Source organism: Passer montanus, unplaced genomic scaffold, assembly GCF_014805655.1.
Source record: "Passer montanus isolate IOZ18808 unplaced genomic scaffold, ASM1480565v1 scaffold53, whole genome shotgun sequence".
Classification (NCBI taxonomy): Eukaryota; Metazoa; Chordata; class Aves; order Passeriformes; family Passeridae; genus Passer; species Passer montanus.
The window spans coordinates 1,552,130-1,569,136 of record NW_024370263.1 but is presented as its reverse complement, the minus strand read 5'-3'; the positions used below and the strand labels follow the sequence as shown (position 1 = coordinate 1,569,136).

Sequence of the window (17,007 nt, the reverse complement as noted above, 5' to 3'; positions counted from 1 at the left end):
AAATGAGTTTTTTCATAACCCTGCTGGGGAAGACATAAGGCAGAAGTTCTAACCCACCTAGCTGGTTTCTGCGTTCATTTCTCTGCATTGAAAGACAAGCAGTCCTGTGTGTTTTCCATGGAAGATGTTTGCTTTTTCATTTGCATTATTAGCAAACTGCTGCATGAAGGACTGTTTCATTGGCTGAAATCATCAAGCGTTTCAACTGCAATTGCACACTCTGCATTTAAAAATGTTTTCCATGTTACAGTGTGCTGCTGTCATTTAAATATGAAAGCTATTTTCAACTACTGCTGTTAAGTTTAGGGGGGTGTGGAAAAAACAGACAAAATTATTTTCTTCTGCCATGAGGTTTCTGTCCTTAAAAATGTTAAACTTCTCACTTATGATATTAAAGACAAAAATTCTAGGTGTCTGTAGTGAGAATGTTCCTCATTCCCTCTACAGCCATATCTTTTTTTATGTATTTCTTTTAAGTACATTATTATTTGCACAGTGAAATTAGCTCTGCAAGAGGGATGAAAACCCTTGTCAGAGAAGTTTTAGCAAAAAGATCAAAGGAATTAAATACAAATTCTCTCAAAGGTGAGCATTTTTTTTTCTTTTTTGAACAGGGAAGTCCCTTAGTTTAATTACTTTTAATTCAAAATCAGATCAATGAATGGAAAGGTGGATGCTTTTCAAAGAGCACTGCAGTTTGCTTCTTAGAGCGATCAGTGTTTCAGCAAGGTGACTAACTATATGCATTTTTATCTTTAACCTCTGCCCCGTGCCCTCCCCACCCTTTACCTAACCCTTTCCATTTGCCCTGGTCAGTTAACAGGCAGGAAGCATTTGAAAGCAGTCATGGATGACTATGATATCAGGTCTGCTGCCAGCATTTTGGCATCTGTTAAAGAGCAAGAAGCTCGTTTCGAGCGGCTCACCCGCGCACTTGAGGAAGAGCGGCGCAATGTCTCCTTGCAACTCGAGCGTGCCAATCAGCCCGCAGACCGCATGAGCATTTGCAACATTGGCAATGGTCAGCCCCTGGCAACGGCCTGGCAGCAGCTCGTACTGCAGGTAAAGCCTGCTCCTTTCACTGTCCCTAGAGTCCCATCCCGGCCGGTCAGTGCATCGGGTGTTGTCAGCATTTCATTAGTGCGTGCCTTGTGTGCCGCTGGCCCGAGCTGGCTGCAGCGGCTGTGCTTCATGGACTCGGCTGGGAGCCTTGCCCTGGAAGTCGCTCTTAGCTCATGGGATACTTTTAAAAGTATGTGCATACTTGAGTAAAAACCCTAAGAAGGGATCTTCACACCCTCCTCTAATCTATGCACTTGCTGTAAGTCTGGTGATGTGCTGGTGATTGTAAAAGAGGGCTGAATCATAATCTCCATAGCAAACAAAATTTCCATTAGAAATAGCTGGACTTTGAATAGAGGGAGCAGCATGAAAAGCAGGGATTTCCCTCCTGCAAAGCCTTATTGTTTGTGTAGGGAGGACTTCATAATTTGTTTCTCATGTGCAGTGAATTGATAGACTATTTTAATGATGCAAACTGGCTTTGTGGGTAGCTTTAGATTTCCAAATACTGTTTTGCTTGATACATGTTCTTTAACTGTTTAAATGTGCAATGACAAACTGCTTATGTCTCTAAATTACTTCAGCTCTCTACCCCTCTGACACACAAGGTAAGTCATGCAGAAGCAGTAGTACCATTTGTGAAGGTCTGTTTCCTAAGAAAACATTGTTTAATTCAGAAGGAAGCTCTGGGCTATGGGGATTCCAGAAGTTGTTTCCCAGTTGTACCAGACTGTTTTATAATTATACTTGCATTGAGTGTACTGGGGGAGACTTTACACTATATTATGGCAGCACTGCTTTTCTAGTAACAGCTGCCATGTTTTTTACATGCAGATGCCTGAATTTGGGATTCCATGTGAAAGGAGCAGCTTGCACTGGCCAGGGTCAAAGTCTGACCATGTCTGGTAGGAGCTGTAGGTGGTTGTCCTCTGATGAGCAGCTGGGCTGGCAGAGGGGAGATGTGCTTACGTATTTTTTATAAAGAAAGGACAAGTTCACCTTCACTTTTTCTGAATGACTTTGTGCAAAGTGTCTGATTAATAGCTTCAGAATGAAATTCCTTATCCACAAAACTGATGAAGCATGAGTTTTCTGCGGTGTAATGGCTTAAGGTCTAACCACTTCCAAGAAAACTTAATAAAAGAGTTTTAAGTTACTGGGGTCTACGTGACTCTTATGGAGAAGCAGCCCCTCTGAGTGACCCCAGGCTGGATCTGCATATGCTCAGCTCCCTGCCACTAGGTTAGGGGAGCTTTAATTAATTGATAATTAGCACTGAGGTTTTTATAGTACCTTTTATATGAAATAAAATGGTTAAATAGCTAAATATGCACAATTAAGAATCAATGTAAGGTTAGTTGTGTGAATTTTCATAAAATATACTGAGGGCCAAATTCTTCCCTGACTTACTAGAATTAAAAAGTGTTTAACTGAAGGATGAAAGCTGTACCTTCAGTCTTATGCAGAATATATAATATTTTCATCTCTGGTGTTCTGTGTCACATTTCATAGTGCAGAGTACACAAAGCAGAAGGCTGTTTGTGCTCTGCTGGCTGTGGGGATTGCTCACACCCTGCACTGAAATACAGTGAGCACTGGCTGAGTGCTGCAGACCACCCCTGTCACCTGCTTGTTGTAAGGAATATTGCGAAGTAACTCAAGTAGCAGCTTTTCCATTTGGAACTTTTGTGGTGATTATACATAATCTAGTTATTCTGAGTAGAATTTGGACAAAAGAAATGAGTGTTAGCTCCATTTTATGAGAGTGACAAATAATTTTTAATTATCTTCACAACCAGGCATCAGTTTTCCATGTTGTTTGTTTGTCAAAGTGGAATCTGCCAGAGGGATTTGTTAGGGAAGTGTGTATAGTTAGGGCTTTGCAAATAGAGTCTCTCTCACAACTTTTTTTAAATATATAATCCCACACTTACTCCCTTTTTAGAACAGAAAATTAAGCCTTTTTTTCCCTTTTCATTTTAGACATGGAAAAGTACTATATATGTGGGCAATGTGCCAGGAGTGTAGCAGTGTTGTGAAGTTCTCAAAAGACAAAATCAAGGTCTTATGAAAATATTGATTCTAATTAATGAATACTGGAACTCTTATTTTAATTTTAATTTTTTTTTAAAGTAGCAGCTTTATACTCGTTCCCTAACAATAACTCCTTGTCCTAGACAGCCCAGTTAGCTACTTGCTGGTGAGTTCTGCCTGTTCAATGTGAATTTCAAATACTGGAATGGAACATGTGAACTCTGGTGCACTTTCTGACTTTTTCTGTGAGTGTCTATGCCATTGTGTCTTGTCTTCTCTTCTTAAAGAGAAATACCAGATCTGCAAATGAGGTCAGGGATGTGCTGCAATTGCTGAAAAGTATGTGCATAGGCTTCTTGATTTTTGTATTAAGTGTGGATATTTTTTTCTAAAAATTACCTTAAACCTTAAAAATTACCGTTTTGTGGGAGAGGTTGATTACTTGAACAATCTAAACAAATCATGAATGTTTTGTTCAGATATTAGAAATAGCTGAGATTATTCTTCAAGAGGAAGCTTTCTCAGAGGAGGGATTTCTGGGAAACACTGTCCTCGCAATGAGAGGTCCTAAGTGTTGTTGAAATGTCTCCCATTAATATTAGTGAGAGTCTTTTACTCTGGTAGTGGCCAAGGCGTTTGTGTTCTCATAGCCCACTGCAGAAGGCACTGCCTGCCAAATCTCCAGGCTCTGCAGAGGTTTGTACCCATCTGTGTCCTGCAGGAGGCTGTGAGCAGCTGTGCATAGGGACAGTCCCCTTTAACCCACACAGGCCCTGCTGAATGGGGACAAAAGTGCCTTTTGTGCTTAATGCGCTTGAAGGGTGGGTAAATGTAACTTGTGCTCTGTGCAGCTTCCCCAGGCTTCTACTGTAGCTGCAGTTAGAGTTTGTTGCTGAGTGTGCAGCCAGTGACATGAATTAGGGTGTTTCAAGTCGAGAACTTTGGGAAGATAGCAGCTTTATACATGTGTTACTGCAGATTCTGAAGGGTCAGATGAAGTGCTCTTTCAGACTAAGAACCCTCTGGACAAAAGGTCATTAGTTACACAGTGGAAACCTTGGCATTAGTCTGGAAAATGTAACATTTAATGAAACTTTGGCCACAGATCTTTTATCAGGGTAATAAAATCTCCTAAAACTCACTGCAGGTTTTAACGATGTTCTTGACTGTCTCTGGCCTTTGAGGGGTGGGAGCCACGTGGCTGATCACTGCTGTTGGGTTTTGGGAGGGAAACTCTGGTTGTGATAAAGACAGAAGAGTGGTCTGTTAATGTGTGTTTGTGTTTGCTTCTCTGACTTCTGAGGTAAATCATGTACATTGGTTATTCCAGTATTTCAGGCCATGGAAGTCTTGGCAGTCTTTGCCCCTTTTCCAGGGCAGGCACAGTCCAGTAATTCACTGGTGAGTAGCGCCCATCATGTGTCTTCTACATGTTCAAGTGTCTAGCTGATAATGTTTTTTACAAGCCTGAGAAATCTTACTGCTCTTCATGTGTGAAGTATAGTTTAATCTACCAGGTTTCATTTAACTTCTTTCCAAGTCAGCCTTCTCCTGCTCCTCACAGTGGGAACTGAAGTTGGGCAGGAAGGAGATACAGACGTGCCCGTGTGGGGTATGTGCTGTGACAGGCTCACACAGAGATGCACTATTACCACCACAAAACATAACCTACTACTAATAAAGAATATTCTTTTTTACATATATGTATACACACTTTTATTAAAACATTAGACATGTGATACTTATTAAACACAAGGCTATATCCTGACTTGGTTTAAACTGGCATGGCTCCATGGGTTTCAGAGAAGCTCTGTCAAATCTGATCATCTGGGGAGCTGAACAAGGTTTGCATTCAAAGATTGTTTCCCATCACTATGTGGTGACAATTTCCATTCCTGTTAATGTTGCATAGCCAAAATAAAGTACAGCATTCAATAAACCCCTGTTGCCAGCAAAAGCACTGTAACAATACTTGGAAGCAGAGATTCTGTAGTGCCCTATAGGGATTTGAGAGGGGTTTCTAAGTCAGAAAAAGGCATTATCCCCCTTCTTACAGGTAGGAAAGCTGTGGGAATTGCCAAATCTCACATGGTACAAATAACAGAAATCAGCCCTTTACGTGCTGGTGCAGGGTTTTACTTGTCAGATACACTGACTCTGATGTGCCTCTGAGAAGTAACATGGGTTGATCTGAGAAGTCTTCACACTCATAGAATCATCCAATAATTAAAAAGTTACTACATTTGATTGTAACTGTGATTCTTTTAGGTTCCTAGTGGTGGGTTTGTTGGGATGTTACTATATAAAAAAATGAACCAAATTAATAAAATTTTTTTTCCTTCACTTTGCAAACATTATTATAGCTGTTCAAGGAAAATTAGCTTATGGAAAAAGGCTACAGAATATTTTCATAGTTACAGTTTGGATCATTTATATAAAGCAGCTTATGTTCCAGAGAAATAACACCTGCTTGAACACAAACAACCACATTTGACTTTTTTTTCTTTTTCAGGCAGGTATTTTTAAGCCATAATTAAGTACCAATATTCTTCAGTCTTTTTGTTAGTCTGAGGTACCTGTGACTTCTGCCAAAACAGAAGTTTTGACATTTAGTGAATTGAGGGTTATTTTCAAATAAAAGGTGAACTCCTAAAGCACACCAGAACACATGGTGAGAATTTAAAAAAAAAACCAAAACAAGAAGATTAGGTCAAATTGCTTTTCTAAGAAAATACCACCAAGTTAACCTTTCTGAGTCAGCCTAGGCAACAATAGCACTTCTGTCTGTATTTCATTACTTTTATTTAAGATTCTCTGCTCCACACTGATGTAGTACAGACTGAATAGAATATAGAGACTGTTTCCAGTGCTTTGATAGTAAGAACATGGTGCATTAATATTGTATGTAATGGTTGCTTTAATATTGTATATATGTTTAAAGGTATCCAGAAAAGAAGCAAAAATAGGTTATGGGCTTCAGTGAATCTTCACTTTGCCTTTTCTCTCCTCTGCATCTCATACAGAATGTACTTCATCTTTGCATGTAAAGTTTCACGTAATTAGTTTGAGTTTGTAGTGCCTCTTGGCTTCCTGTGTTATATAACATATTTGTGCACACATTAAGGAACTGACAGAATGGAAAATTACTTTTTTTTTTTGCCTTACAGGTAAGGTCAGGTACAGACAACAATGCTGTCAGTTCATGACCACTCCCTGGTGTTACAGTACTATTTCCTGCTACATTGCCAAATACCAAGGAAAAAACTCATTGGTAGTTAACCCATGGATGGTCTCCTTCTGCCAATAGTGATAGGTAGCAAAATGTTGAAATAACTTGTAAGAATAATCCTTATTCCTTTATAGACCCATAGAAATGTGCATTCTGCTTTGGGGTACAACATGGTTTGGTGTCAGTCACCTCAGACCTGATTTGTGGCTGCTGCTGCCCCTGCCCAGCTCCCCTCACTCTGTAATTTGGCTCCTGTTCCTTTGGCCTGCAGGTTCCAGGGAGTTACAGGGGCACTCGCTCTGCTCTCAGCCTGATCCTGCACATTCAGTGTGAGTGGAGTTACTGAGCTTCCAGGAGTGACCTGGGTCAGGTTTCAGCTTCTGCATATGTGCAGCTATTCAGAGGTTCCAGGGGGAAGGAGGGGGGAGATTTGGGAATATGATTCCCATGGGAGAATGAGTTCTTAGATCAGATCTTAGATCAGTGGGAGCTGAGAGGTACTTACAGGACGTAGGGATCCCAGCAGCTAGGAACTGCACCAGGAGCCATTACTCAGCTCCTTTTCAGAGAAATGTGTCCCTGTCCCTGGCTTCGCCTCTGTTGGACATGATAATAATTGCATTTGGCTTGGAGGTTGGAACTTGGAGCATCTTTTTTATGGATGTTGTGAAAGCATCAGCTCCTGGTTCAGAGTGAGAGCCAGGACCTTTGGCTGATGGCAGAGCAAGAGTGGAAGCTGAAGCAGGAGCTGGTGCTGCTTGGGCCCAAAGCCCTGCAGCTGCCTTGGGGCAGTGCCAGAGCAGGAGCTCTCCTGGAGTCACTGCAGGTGTCAGCTGGAGACTTCTCAAAGTGACAGGGGGCATATGCACCGCTGAGGAGCTCCTACTGTTTGCCTTTCTTCTGGCATCACCCAGATTCCAAAGGAAATCCTACAACCTGCTTCATGTATTGCAGGAGGCATTCCATAGCAGAAGCCAAAAAAAAAGAAAAAAGAGTTCGTGCAACAGGCATCTTGGTATATATCATATGAGAGGCTCTGAAAATGGACTCAAGTGGTATTCTAGCAAGAATTAACATTACCTTGTTTCTTGAATAGTCTCACCCTTGTGATTATTCTTCAGTCTTCATTTAAGGCCTTAGATGGTAAAAACACAGATACAAGGGAATGGGAATAATAGTATCAATTTCAGCAACAGTTAAGGAGCTTTGACCAACTGAATCAGAAGCTGTGCAGTTCTTTCCAGAAGGGATTTATTTGATAAGCAAACTACTTAAACCCCACTTAGGAGAGTTATTTGGGGCTCAGAACTGCTGGCACGCAGCTGAATCCACTCAAAATCTGATGTGTTATTTGAGAAGCATTTGTATAAAACTTTGTCAGCGAGTCTAGTTTAAAAAGTAGATTGCAAATGATTCAATAAAAAATAAAAAGGGAACCCAGCAATTGAGAAACTGACCCTCTGTCTGGAGGAAGAATGACTTTATTCTTTATAAGATTTGGGTTTTTTCAAAACTTAATTACATACCATTTTATAGCTTTACATGTGCAGGTTGAAAATATACTTCCAGCTCCAAAAATCACACCTTTGCAGAAATGTAATTTTTCTCTCTGTCATCAAAAGTACCTCACATTCACATATCACACTTCATCTGTTAAGTATGTGCTGGGCAACTCTCAGTGGGAACTGCTGAATTCCAAAGTGCCATCTAATGTTTGTCTGCAGGACAGCAACTGCTTTACAGTAATGATGATAACAGTGCAAGGCAATGGCCATGTCTGCCCTAAGCATCTCAAATATTTTTGCAATTTCATTTGCCTTGATGGCTCAAAGTCCTTTTGTTTAGTGTAAATTTTTATTGAATGAGGTTTTGGAAGCAACTGAAAAGTAAGGATTTTCTTATTTTGTTTGACAAGACTTGTGAAAGAATGACTTTTCACAACTGTTAGCCTTTCTGGCCTGGAGCTGTGCCAGGTTTTAATTAAAAATATTTAAATTGAATGAGAAATTCACTGTTCCATAGTAATTTTCCATGATTTTACATTGCTTTACCAATAGAACTATGTTTTCTTCTGGGAGAACATATAAGAGAAATACATGAAAATTAAATTCTAATTGCAGTGTGTTCTCATTATGTAAACAGGCATCTAGGTTTTTCTTTGCATGATGTCTCTGAGTGTTACAACATCAGCAAGTATAACAGCAAGTAATTATTAAAAAAGTCTTAAAACAGGAACATAAAATGTGTACATTAAAGAGTAGTATCAGGTTTAACAGGATGTTTTTAAAAAACAAGTTTCTAGTCCCATTTACCACATTTGCTTCTTGATAATTAACATGAATCATCTTACATTAAAGTTGTGATTTATTTTTCATGTCCTGCTGCTTGTTTGTTTCTCAGTTCAGGCAGCAGAACATGATTAATTGTCCTGACTTTTTAAGATTTTTAATTGTCCTACATTTTAGTTCCCAAGCACACGACTCTATTAGTTTAGTTGGGATATCTAGGAAGAAAGATCTTTTTGTAGTATATCTCCCAATTTAATGAAAAGATTTAGTTCCTAATGCAGGCCTTGATCCATAGGGGGGCAGTGAGGCAGAGCTCCATCCCTGCGAGGCGTTGCCCAGGAGCTGCTCAGCCTTTGTGAGCTCTTCCCTCACACAGCCACGTGTGGCTGCAGAAAGGTTTTGCAGAAACTTTAAAACCACCAAGCAACCAACCTGGCAATTTCCTCTTCCCCTGAGCCTTTTGGGCTTTGGACCTGCAGGGTTCAACCTCGCCTTTAAACTCAGAAATTTTCTACAGTTCCCTTTCAGGTGTCTGCAGTGTCTGAATGCTCTTGTGAACTAACTGAAAGAGCCCAAAATGGATGTTGGGTTATGATAACATCGATAAATTACTGAGTCTTTAGCTAGTTTAGGCCATCTTGTTAATGGTTCAAATTATGCTCCTGCTTGCTTTGTCACAGATGTGGAGTGATTCACTGAAGTCATCACTGTGACTGAGAACAGAATGGCCAAAGATGGCCATGGGCAGCCTGCGGCTGTGTGCCAACTGTAATTAAAGCCTTTGATTTAAATGTATGTCACAGTTTACTGTTTATTTAGGTATTATAAAAAAAAATCCAAAATACAAACCAGCCAAAGAAAAACAAAAGAAAACCCCAACAACTGCTTCTTTTTTAAGCTACTAAATTACTAGCTGGAGAGAATATTTTTATCCGTAGTTGTGGTGACTGGGAAATGCTGTGGAATACCATCAGGGTTCATTTTAAGGACTTAATGTAAAATGCTAGCACAGGGAATTTTTAGAATACTGTTGTTAAAGATTGAAAAGAACTATAGAGTCTGTGTTTCTAACCCATCCGATTAGCTCTTCTTCCTTTTTGCAGTCTTATTTTCATATGTAACTATTTAAAATACAAAAAACCTGCTCTAGAATGAATTTCCTACACAGAGACCTTAATTCTCTCTTCAGAAGGGACTGCAAAACAGCTTCAGGTTTTGGTTTGAAGAGGACAGTAATTACCATGAAAATGGGTAGATTGTGCAGACAGTTATCAGTCCAGTACATCATGGCAAACCACATTTCTGCCTTCTGGATGAGAGAATGACGTGTTAAGCTGATACCTTCTGAGCAAGAGTTTGTAACATGCAGCATGAAATACAGCACAAATCATCTGGAAAATCCACAAACGAAAACAGAATCTGAGAAATGAAAAATGGTTAATACTGAGTCTTTCCTGCATTTGAGTCTTTGTTTTCCTTTCCAATAACTACAGCATGAAATTATGGTCACAGTACCAACCTAAACTTGATCTGTTTTCCTGGCAGTTTTCATTCTGTTATAAATGTCATGGTAATTATTTTGTTTTTTCATAAACCAGAGGAGGTTTTTTTATACCTTTAAAACATAGTTGATTCTTACCTAAATGAAGCTGCTGGGATGAAACATAGGTCATTCATTCAGTTGTGACCTATATGCAGTGACATGTACCTTCCTCTGTCCTTTGTTTCTAATGTAAGCAGTGCTGTCACCAGACTGTCCTTGTTCTCATCCTGTCATATGACAACTTAGATGAAATGGAGTTGACTGATAGTAGATGTAGCAAGATGCAAGCTGTGTTGGTATACAAATTAAAAATCCCCTGAGCTTACTGAAATGCCTAGTGGTGTCAGCCTGTAGAAAGTGTCTGCTTTGCTGTATTGTTCTTCAGCCTTGTGATCCTTTAGACCTGTTTTTAATACTGGCTTCTTAAATAAAGAAGACACCTAAAATTGTCCTCCATTTATACAACAGCTCCCTATTGAGGCAAGCTGGCTTTGTTTCCATTTCTAGACTTGCAGTATGGGAGCAAGAAGATTGTCAAAACCATGTTCATGGCAATGTTAGAAATACCTGGGTGGATGTGTCCCACTACAGTCATGCAACCATTTTGGAGCAAGTACAGATGTTTTGAAAGGGCTCCTGCAACTTTTCAAATACATTTAAAAATTATGATAATGCTAACAGGAAAAGATTTCAAAATGTATCTTGGAGATAGAATGTCCTGTTTGCATTTGTGTGGATTAAAATCACAACTGTGGGGCACTCTGACACATCCCAGTGTGTTGTGCTTTAGTTCTCCCACTTACCTTGTTTATTTGCTGCATGAAATTCCCAGAAGAACAATAAAATACCCTTGGCATGGAAGCCCGTGTATGAATACAGGCTCTCTAATTCGGAGAATTGCCATGGGTGATGGTGGTGCTTTTGCCTGGGATTCTTGATTCATCTTGTGCCTTCTTGCTCTGTTGGGTTTATGGAAGTTACATATCACTGAAGCCATATGTTATGATCCCAGGCAGAGCTGTAAACCATTTCCTTTTTACTGCCTCTGAGAGCAGATCAATCTATAGAGCAGCACTAGTGATGGGGAATTTTTTAAGGGTAATGGGAGAAAGTAAGAAAAGAGAGCTTGGCTGAGATACTATACTATTCCATCTTCCAAAGAATTAAATCCCTTCCTATTTATAAATTTTTAATTTCTCACCAAGAAGAAAGAAGGTTTTCACCCTACTTTTGCAGCTGGGAAAAAAAAATAAAGTCAGATTAAGAATTTAAGGTTTATTTTTGAAAAAGAGGGGAAGGTTGTGATGTAGTCAGCAGTCTGATACTAATGGATAGAGTGTTTGTTGGCAGAATCTGGAAGTTCAGTATAACCTTAGGGATCTAATCCATAACTCTTTTTTAGGTAATTAGTTCTTTTACTTCACATTGCCAAATCTGAGCATTCAGAATTGTATGAGCTAGTAAAATATTGCAAGAGGCTAAGGGCACTTGAGATGTAATTTCCCTTAAAAAAATTCTTTTAGCTTTGAGTCAGAACATTTTCAAAATTTACTTTACAACCAGAAGGCCTACAAGCATCTATTTTATATTTTAGAGGAAAAACATGTTTTTAAATAACAACCTGACTCCAGCAGGTGGGACTTCAATATTCAGCAGCACTAATCTTGCGTGGCTTGCACAAATACATGTGGGTTTACAACATGAGAGACTTCTTATGTGAGTAAGAATTGGCAAGCCCATCCAGGAAGGTTTTCAGTTTCGTTGCTTTGCATGCAGGAGTAGCTCCTTCAGCGCCCTATGGATATAGGCTTTACACTGGTTTTTTCTTTGACAGGGTATAAAGGTCTGGCACATAGCCATGTGCATGGCTAAATTGAATGGTGCTGTTCTGTGCCAGCATGGCCTCAACAAAAGTGGAGCTATTTTAGTTTGTTAACTGAAGAAAAGTTGGACAAGGAGAAGGGGTGGCAGAGCACTGTACAAAAGTACAGGAGACTCGTACAAACCCCATTCCTTTTGCTTTGGCCTTTACGTGTTTTATTAATGGCCACTACAGTTGCCTCTGAATTATTCCGCTGTAGATAGAATACATCTTTTCCCTCCAGTGAAGCAAATCACTTCAGCTAAACCTTGTGCAACATCTGCCATTGCCCTTGTCAAACTTTACAGCATTTATTTCTAAACAAACTAGGATGAGCTGGGTAAAGTAGCTCTGCCCTGTTCTCTGCCCCTAAAGTACAAAGCTTTACCTCTAGTATACATCTGGAATGCTGACACTGGCAGTAGTAGGAAGGCTGAAATGAGAATTAAATAGGTCTGAAACATTTCTTCCACTCTTAAATGTCTGTATAGGAGATGCCACTTTTTCAGGTTCCTCTGGTAAGATTGATACAAATTAACTGTTAGTTATGGGGACACTGGAAGGATGTTTTAAAATTTTCAGGCAACCTGAAGCTGGGATGAAAAGAACCTTTTGTGCAAAGGTGCCTATTCTGATAATTAAAGACAATTCAATTGTACCTTTCTTCCTGGTGTATAGCTGGTCTCCCTGGCTCTGACTATGCCTGTTTTCCAGGGATAGTCTCTAATTTGATGCCAGCATCTTTCAGTCCCTAATTACCATTGTTCAGCCACCAGCTGTTACAGTGTCGGATTTACTTATTGCTTTGGTTTGCTGCAGGAACCTCGTAGGAGAAGGCAGAACACCATTGCCTCTTGGCTGGTGTCTGCAAGCAGTGCTGGATTTCCAGCACTTGGGACTTCGATCCTCCCAGATCTGGTCAACAGCTTCCATGGAAGGGCAGGGCTCTGGTTCAGGGCTGGCTGAGCTTCTCCTCTTGCCCTGTTGTGGCTCCAGGGGGAAAAATGCTCAGGTTTAGTTAAGGTTGGTTTATACATACCAAGCTACATCTCTTTCTTTCAAGACTTGATGCTGCAATTTTGTGGAAAAAGCAGAAAGAAGGATCAGATCCTAGAATAAGAAGTATGGGAAGGCTCTCCTTCTTCCCAGGTATTTCATAGAGGTTCACAGCCTTGTTCAAATAATGAATGTTAAGAACTAGGTACTTCCAGTTTACTAGGAAGAGGTGGATGTGAGAACCGTGTTGAACCATGCTCTGAAGTCCCAATTTTTGTTGCAGAATGTGGTGGATGCAAGGTGTAGTACACCTGGCATTCATTTTGGTAATGAGTAATTTATCCAGGCAATCTGCTAATGAATGTGGGACAGGTTTGTGGGCAGGTGAATGGCTTTAAAAAATGAGGCCAGTTGCACTTTTCAGCTCTAAGCCTCATCGCACCTGTGTAAGGTGTAAAAGGGAGGAGACGGTGATGGAAGATCGTAATTCTCTGGTGTTGGTGCATTAGGGATGCCATAAATCTCGAAGTGAAGTGCAAAAAGTAAGCAAGCGAGAAGGTTTCCTTTCTTGTGCTTTCTTGCAGAGCGCCCTGTAATTCCGGAGGCAGCTGCGCTCTCCGGGCAGGCGCTGTGGGAAGGGCTCTGTACCGCCGGAGCCGGCAGGTTACAGCTCTGGGAGACGCCGGGAACAGGCGGCTTCCCTCTTTGTCTCTGTAATCCATCGGGAGAGATCCGGGGGGGCGGGCCGGGGAGCGGGGGAACCCCCGGGGCTCCGGGCGCGCAGTCGCCGGCAGCCGGGGGGACCGCGCGGCGGCGCCGGGCACGGCCCAGGCTGCTGGGGCACGGCTCAGGGTGCTGGGGCACGGCCGCGGCTGCTCCGGCTGCTCCGCAGTTCTGCCGCTGCCCGGCCCTGCCCCTCTCCGCGCTGCCCCGGCGCGCCGGGCGTGGCCCGCTCCGGCTGCGGCTGCCCGTCAGTGCCGCCCCCCGCACGGAGCCTCCCGGCGCCGGGCAGCGGCGGCTCAGCCATGTGAGAGCGGCGCGGACGCGTCCCCTGCCGGAGCCGCGGCGGTGCCGGTCCTGCCGGCGGAGCGGGGCTTTCCCCTGGATGGGCTCAGTCCGTAGGGAGGCTGCGGAGGGGCTCTGGGGCGCCGAGGGTGCCGGTCCGGGTACAAAAGGAGCGAGCTTCGCCGGGGGAGGAGGCTGCGGAGGCTGTCAGAGCAGCGGGCTGGGTCTGCGGAGGGGCTGCGGGCAGCCGGAGGGGTTCCGCGCTGGGCACAGCGGGACCTGCACCTCGCATAAATGCCTGCGGAACTCAAACAGGTTAGTGCGAAACTTGTGTCCTTCCCCTCGGGCTCTGCGGCCGCGTGTGCGGGTCCTGGTGGCGTGGGGAAAGCTGTCAGCGCTGGAAGGGGTTGTTGACTTGTGTTTTCGTTTTTAGCTGAGAACTAAGCAAAAACTGAGCTGCTCTTTCTAGCAGAGCATTCGAGAGAGAATCTGCTTTTGTCTCTGTTGTGTTAACTGGTGAAACACCCAAAAAAGCAAGCCATTGTGTTCTTTGACCTTCTCGTCCTGCTCAATAAATCTAGGGAGCTCTTTGACACGAACAGCTAGAAATAGTGCTTTTAAAAGAGAAAGCTTTGCTATTGTGCTTTTGTTCAATGTTTGCTTTTCCCATACTGTGTTCCCTAGCTTTCTCTTTGATTTTGTTGCTGGACATACCAGAGAAATAACGGTGGTTTTTCACTCTAAATGTTATCTTAAACATAAAGTTCTTCTTGGCTGTCGTCTTAGTAGTTATAATGGACTTACAGCTTAGTGCAAAAATATTTCAAATATTATTCTTTACTTTCAAGTGTCATTGGGTAATCCAGGGCAAAGCTGTTGCAGACTAGATTTAAATAAATAGAGATCATATAGACTCCTGTAATTCATAGGTGCTTTTCGTGGGTAACCTCCTTCTCCTACCTTGTAAGCCTCAGGAAACCTGATAAATTCAGGTGGTGGCAGGGTAGAGCTGCTTCTCCAACTAGGATGAGGTTGTGCCTTTTTCTTAATCCTCTTTTTTCTTCTCTGCCTTTGTAATTTAAAACAGAGTACTGTAGAATAAGAGAATGCCACAGTAATGCATCACTGATAATACATCCCTGAATTTGTTTAGGCTCATTGCACTGGGGTTGTTAGAGTTTCTCTGGCTTGGTTTAATACCCTGTGCTTTGCCCACCCATCTCAGGAACAGAAGGCTGAATCATTTCATGATGCAAGTAGGATGCTGATTCCCTTGAGGGGAAAGTAGCCCTTTCAGCTGGGTCCTCCAGTGAGCATTTCTTTGTCTGTAGGATTCCCTGGAATCACAGTCCTGCCTGCTGGAGGTGGCTGAATGCTGGTTTGTTTGGGTACTTGTTTGTGTGTCATGCTTCCTGTGGGCGTCTTAGGAAGGGATTTGATTTGTCTGTGGTGCTGTTCATGTTGTCTGACCCACAGCTACTGTACCTGTCAAATTATGTGCAATGGATTGTTGAGTTTTAGATAGATTGATCTAGTTAGTAGCTCCAAGGGATTTTGGTTTTGTCTGTGTTTTTTTAAATACATAAAGGAAAAAGCTGGAGGTAAGGAGCAGAATGCTGGCAGTAAAAAAAGAGGTGTATTTCATGTCTTTTGACCCGTGCAGTGCAGCTGTGCTCGTGTCTTCTGGGTTTTCAGTGTTGATAGGCGGAAAAGCTTGAGTGAGAGTGGAAGGTTGTAGTTAATCACTTTAGGTCATGCTTTTCAGTTAGCTTGTAAATTCTTCTTCCATATCAAAACAAAAAAATGTCATGGTTTTAATTTTCACACTGTCTGTCATAGCTGAGGATTAGACAGAGATGTGGTATTTTATCTCTTCTGTTGGAATAATGGTTCTGGATGCATTCTGAGGTCTTTTCACAGAATAACTGTTCAATCTGGTAGCACAGGAGTTTATTAGAACATGCTTTGCTTAATGAAAGGTGGTTGTTTTAAGCCATGAGTTGTCAGAAAAATTTACTGTGCAGTTACAGGGCATCTAGAAAGTAATTCTTCAGCTGTAATGATCACAATTAAGTAAAACTGAACCAAATGAATAAATGACTTTGAGGTGGATGACAAGTCTATGCAATCCATCCAGATAAAGATAGGGGAGATACTACAATGGACTTCTGCCACATTAAGTGAAGGCCTGTGGTATTTAGATAAGGCCAGCTGTGAAATAGTAATTAAAAATAATGAAGAGTAACTTCTAATCATGCTTTTGCTGGGAATAGTCACGTTTCCTGAAGTTCTGGGCCACAAAAGCAGCATTGTACCTGAGAGCACTGGTAGAGGAACAAAATGCTGAAAACCAAAAATGTGGCAGTGATGTGTGGGGGTGGGTGTCACCTTCTTGAGTCTTCCCTTGGCCATTCCCCTTCCTGCTCATGAGGGAGGAAGGCTGTTGAAGTTTGTGCTGAGTATCTGCAGTGGCCTTGAAAGTAAAGAGTTTATGAAACTGAGAAGGATCTTGAAGTTTGGAACTGTTAAAATATATGTTCATGCAGTACCACATACAGCTTTGATCTGGATCTGAAACCTGAAGTGCTGGCTTGCCTCAGGGCCATGAAGTTGTGAAGGGGAAAGGAGTCACTTGAAGTGACTTTTGCCAAAAGCTCTTCACTTCTCTGTTATTCTTGCTTAGGAGAATACTTTATTAGCATTCTGGATTCGGGCATTGACCTCAGCAAAGCTGGCCTTCCTCAGCACTTTGTTCCTGAAGCATTTCACTAGAGGATAATACTGATGTGAGGGAGTATGAAATTGTAGATCTGGCAAGATGAAAAAGCAGTTAATGCATTAGTGACATCCCTGCTGTGAGTCCGTACCAGTGACAGAAAGCTTGTGGAAGAAATGTTCATGGAGGTGCAGCATGCAATAGAACCATCATTTTCCAAGGAATTGGTCAAGTCATATTAGAAAAACCAAATAAGAAGGGAGTGTGAGGTTT

General features: G+C 41.9%; 1 protein-coding gene across 7 annotated transcripts in view; it reads left to right on the top strand.

Annotated features, from left to right (window-relative positions):
• The window catches only part of ARVCF (ARVCF delta catenin family member), a 250,175-nt gene that overhangs the window by 96,967 nt on the left and 136,201 nt on the right, over positions 1-17,007 (top strand). For 5 of the 7 annotated variants that reach the window (XM_039724775.1, XM_039724776.1, XM_039724777.1 and 2 more), the window contains one exon: positions 817-1,062. The exons of 1 other annotated variant lie outside the window; for it this stretch is intronic. In XM_039724775.1, the coding sequence (XP_039580709.1) occupies positions 847-1,062 (216 nt within the window). In that variant the 5' untranslated portion in view covers positions 817-846. Of the gene's footprint in view, positions 1-816; positions 1,063-13,908; positions 14,334-17,007 lie in introns of those variants that run through there. One more of the 7 variants, XM_039724780.1, reaches the window with a different exon arrangement.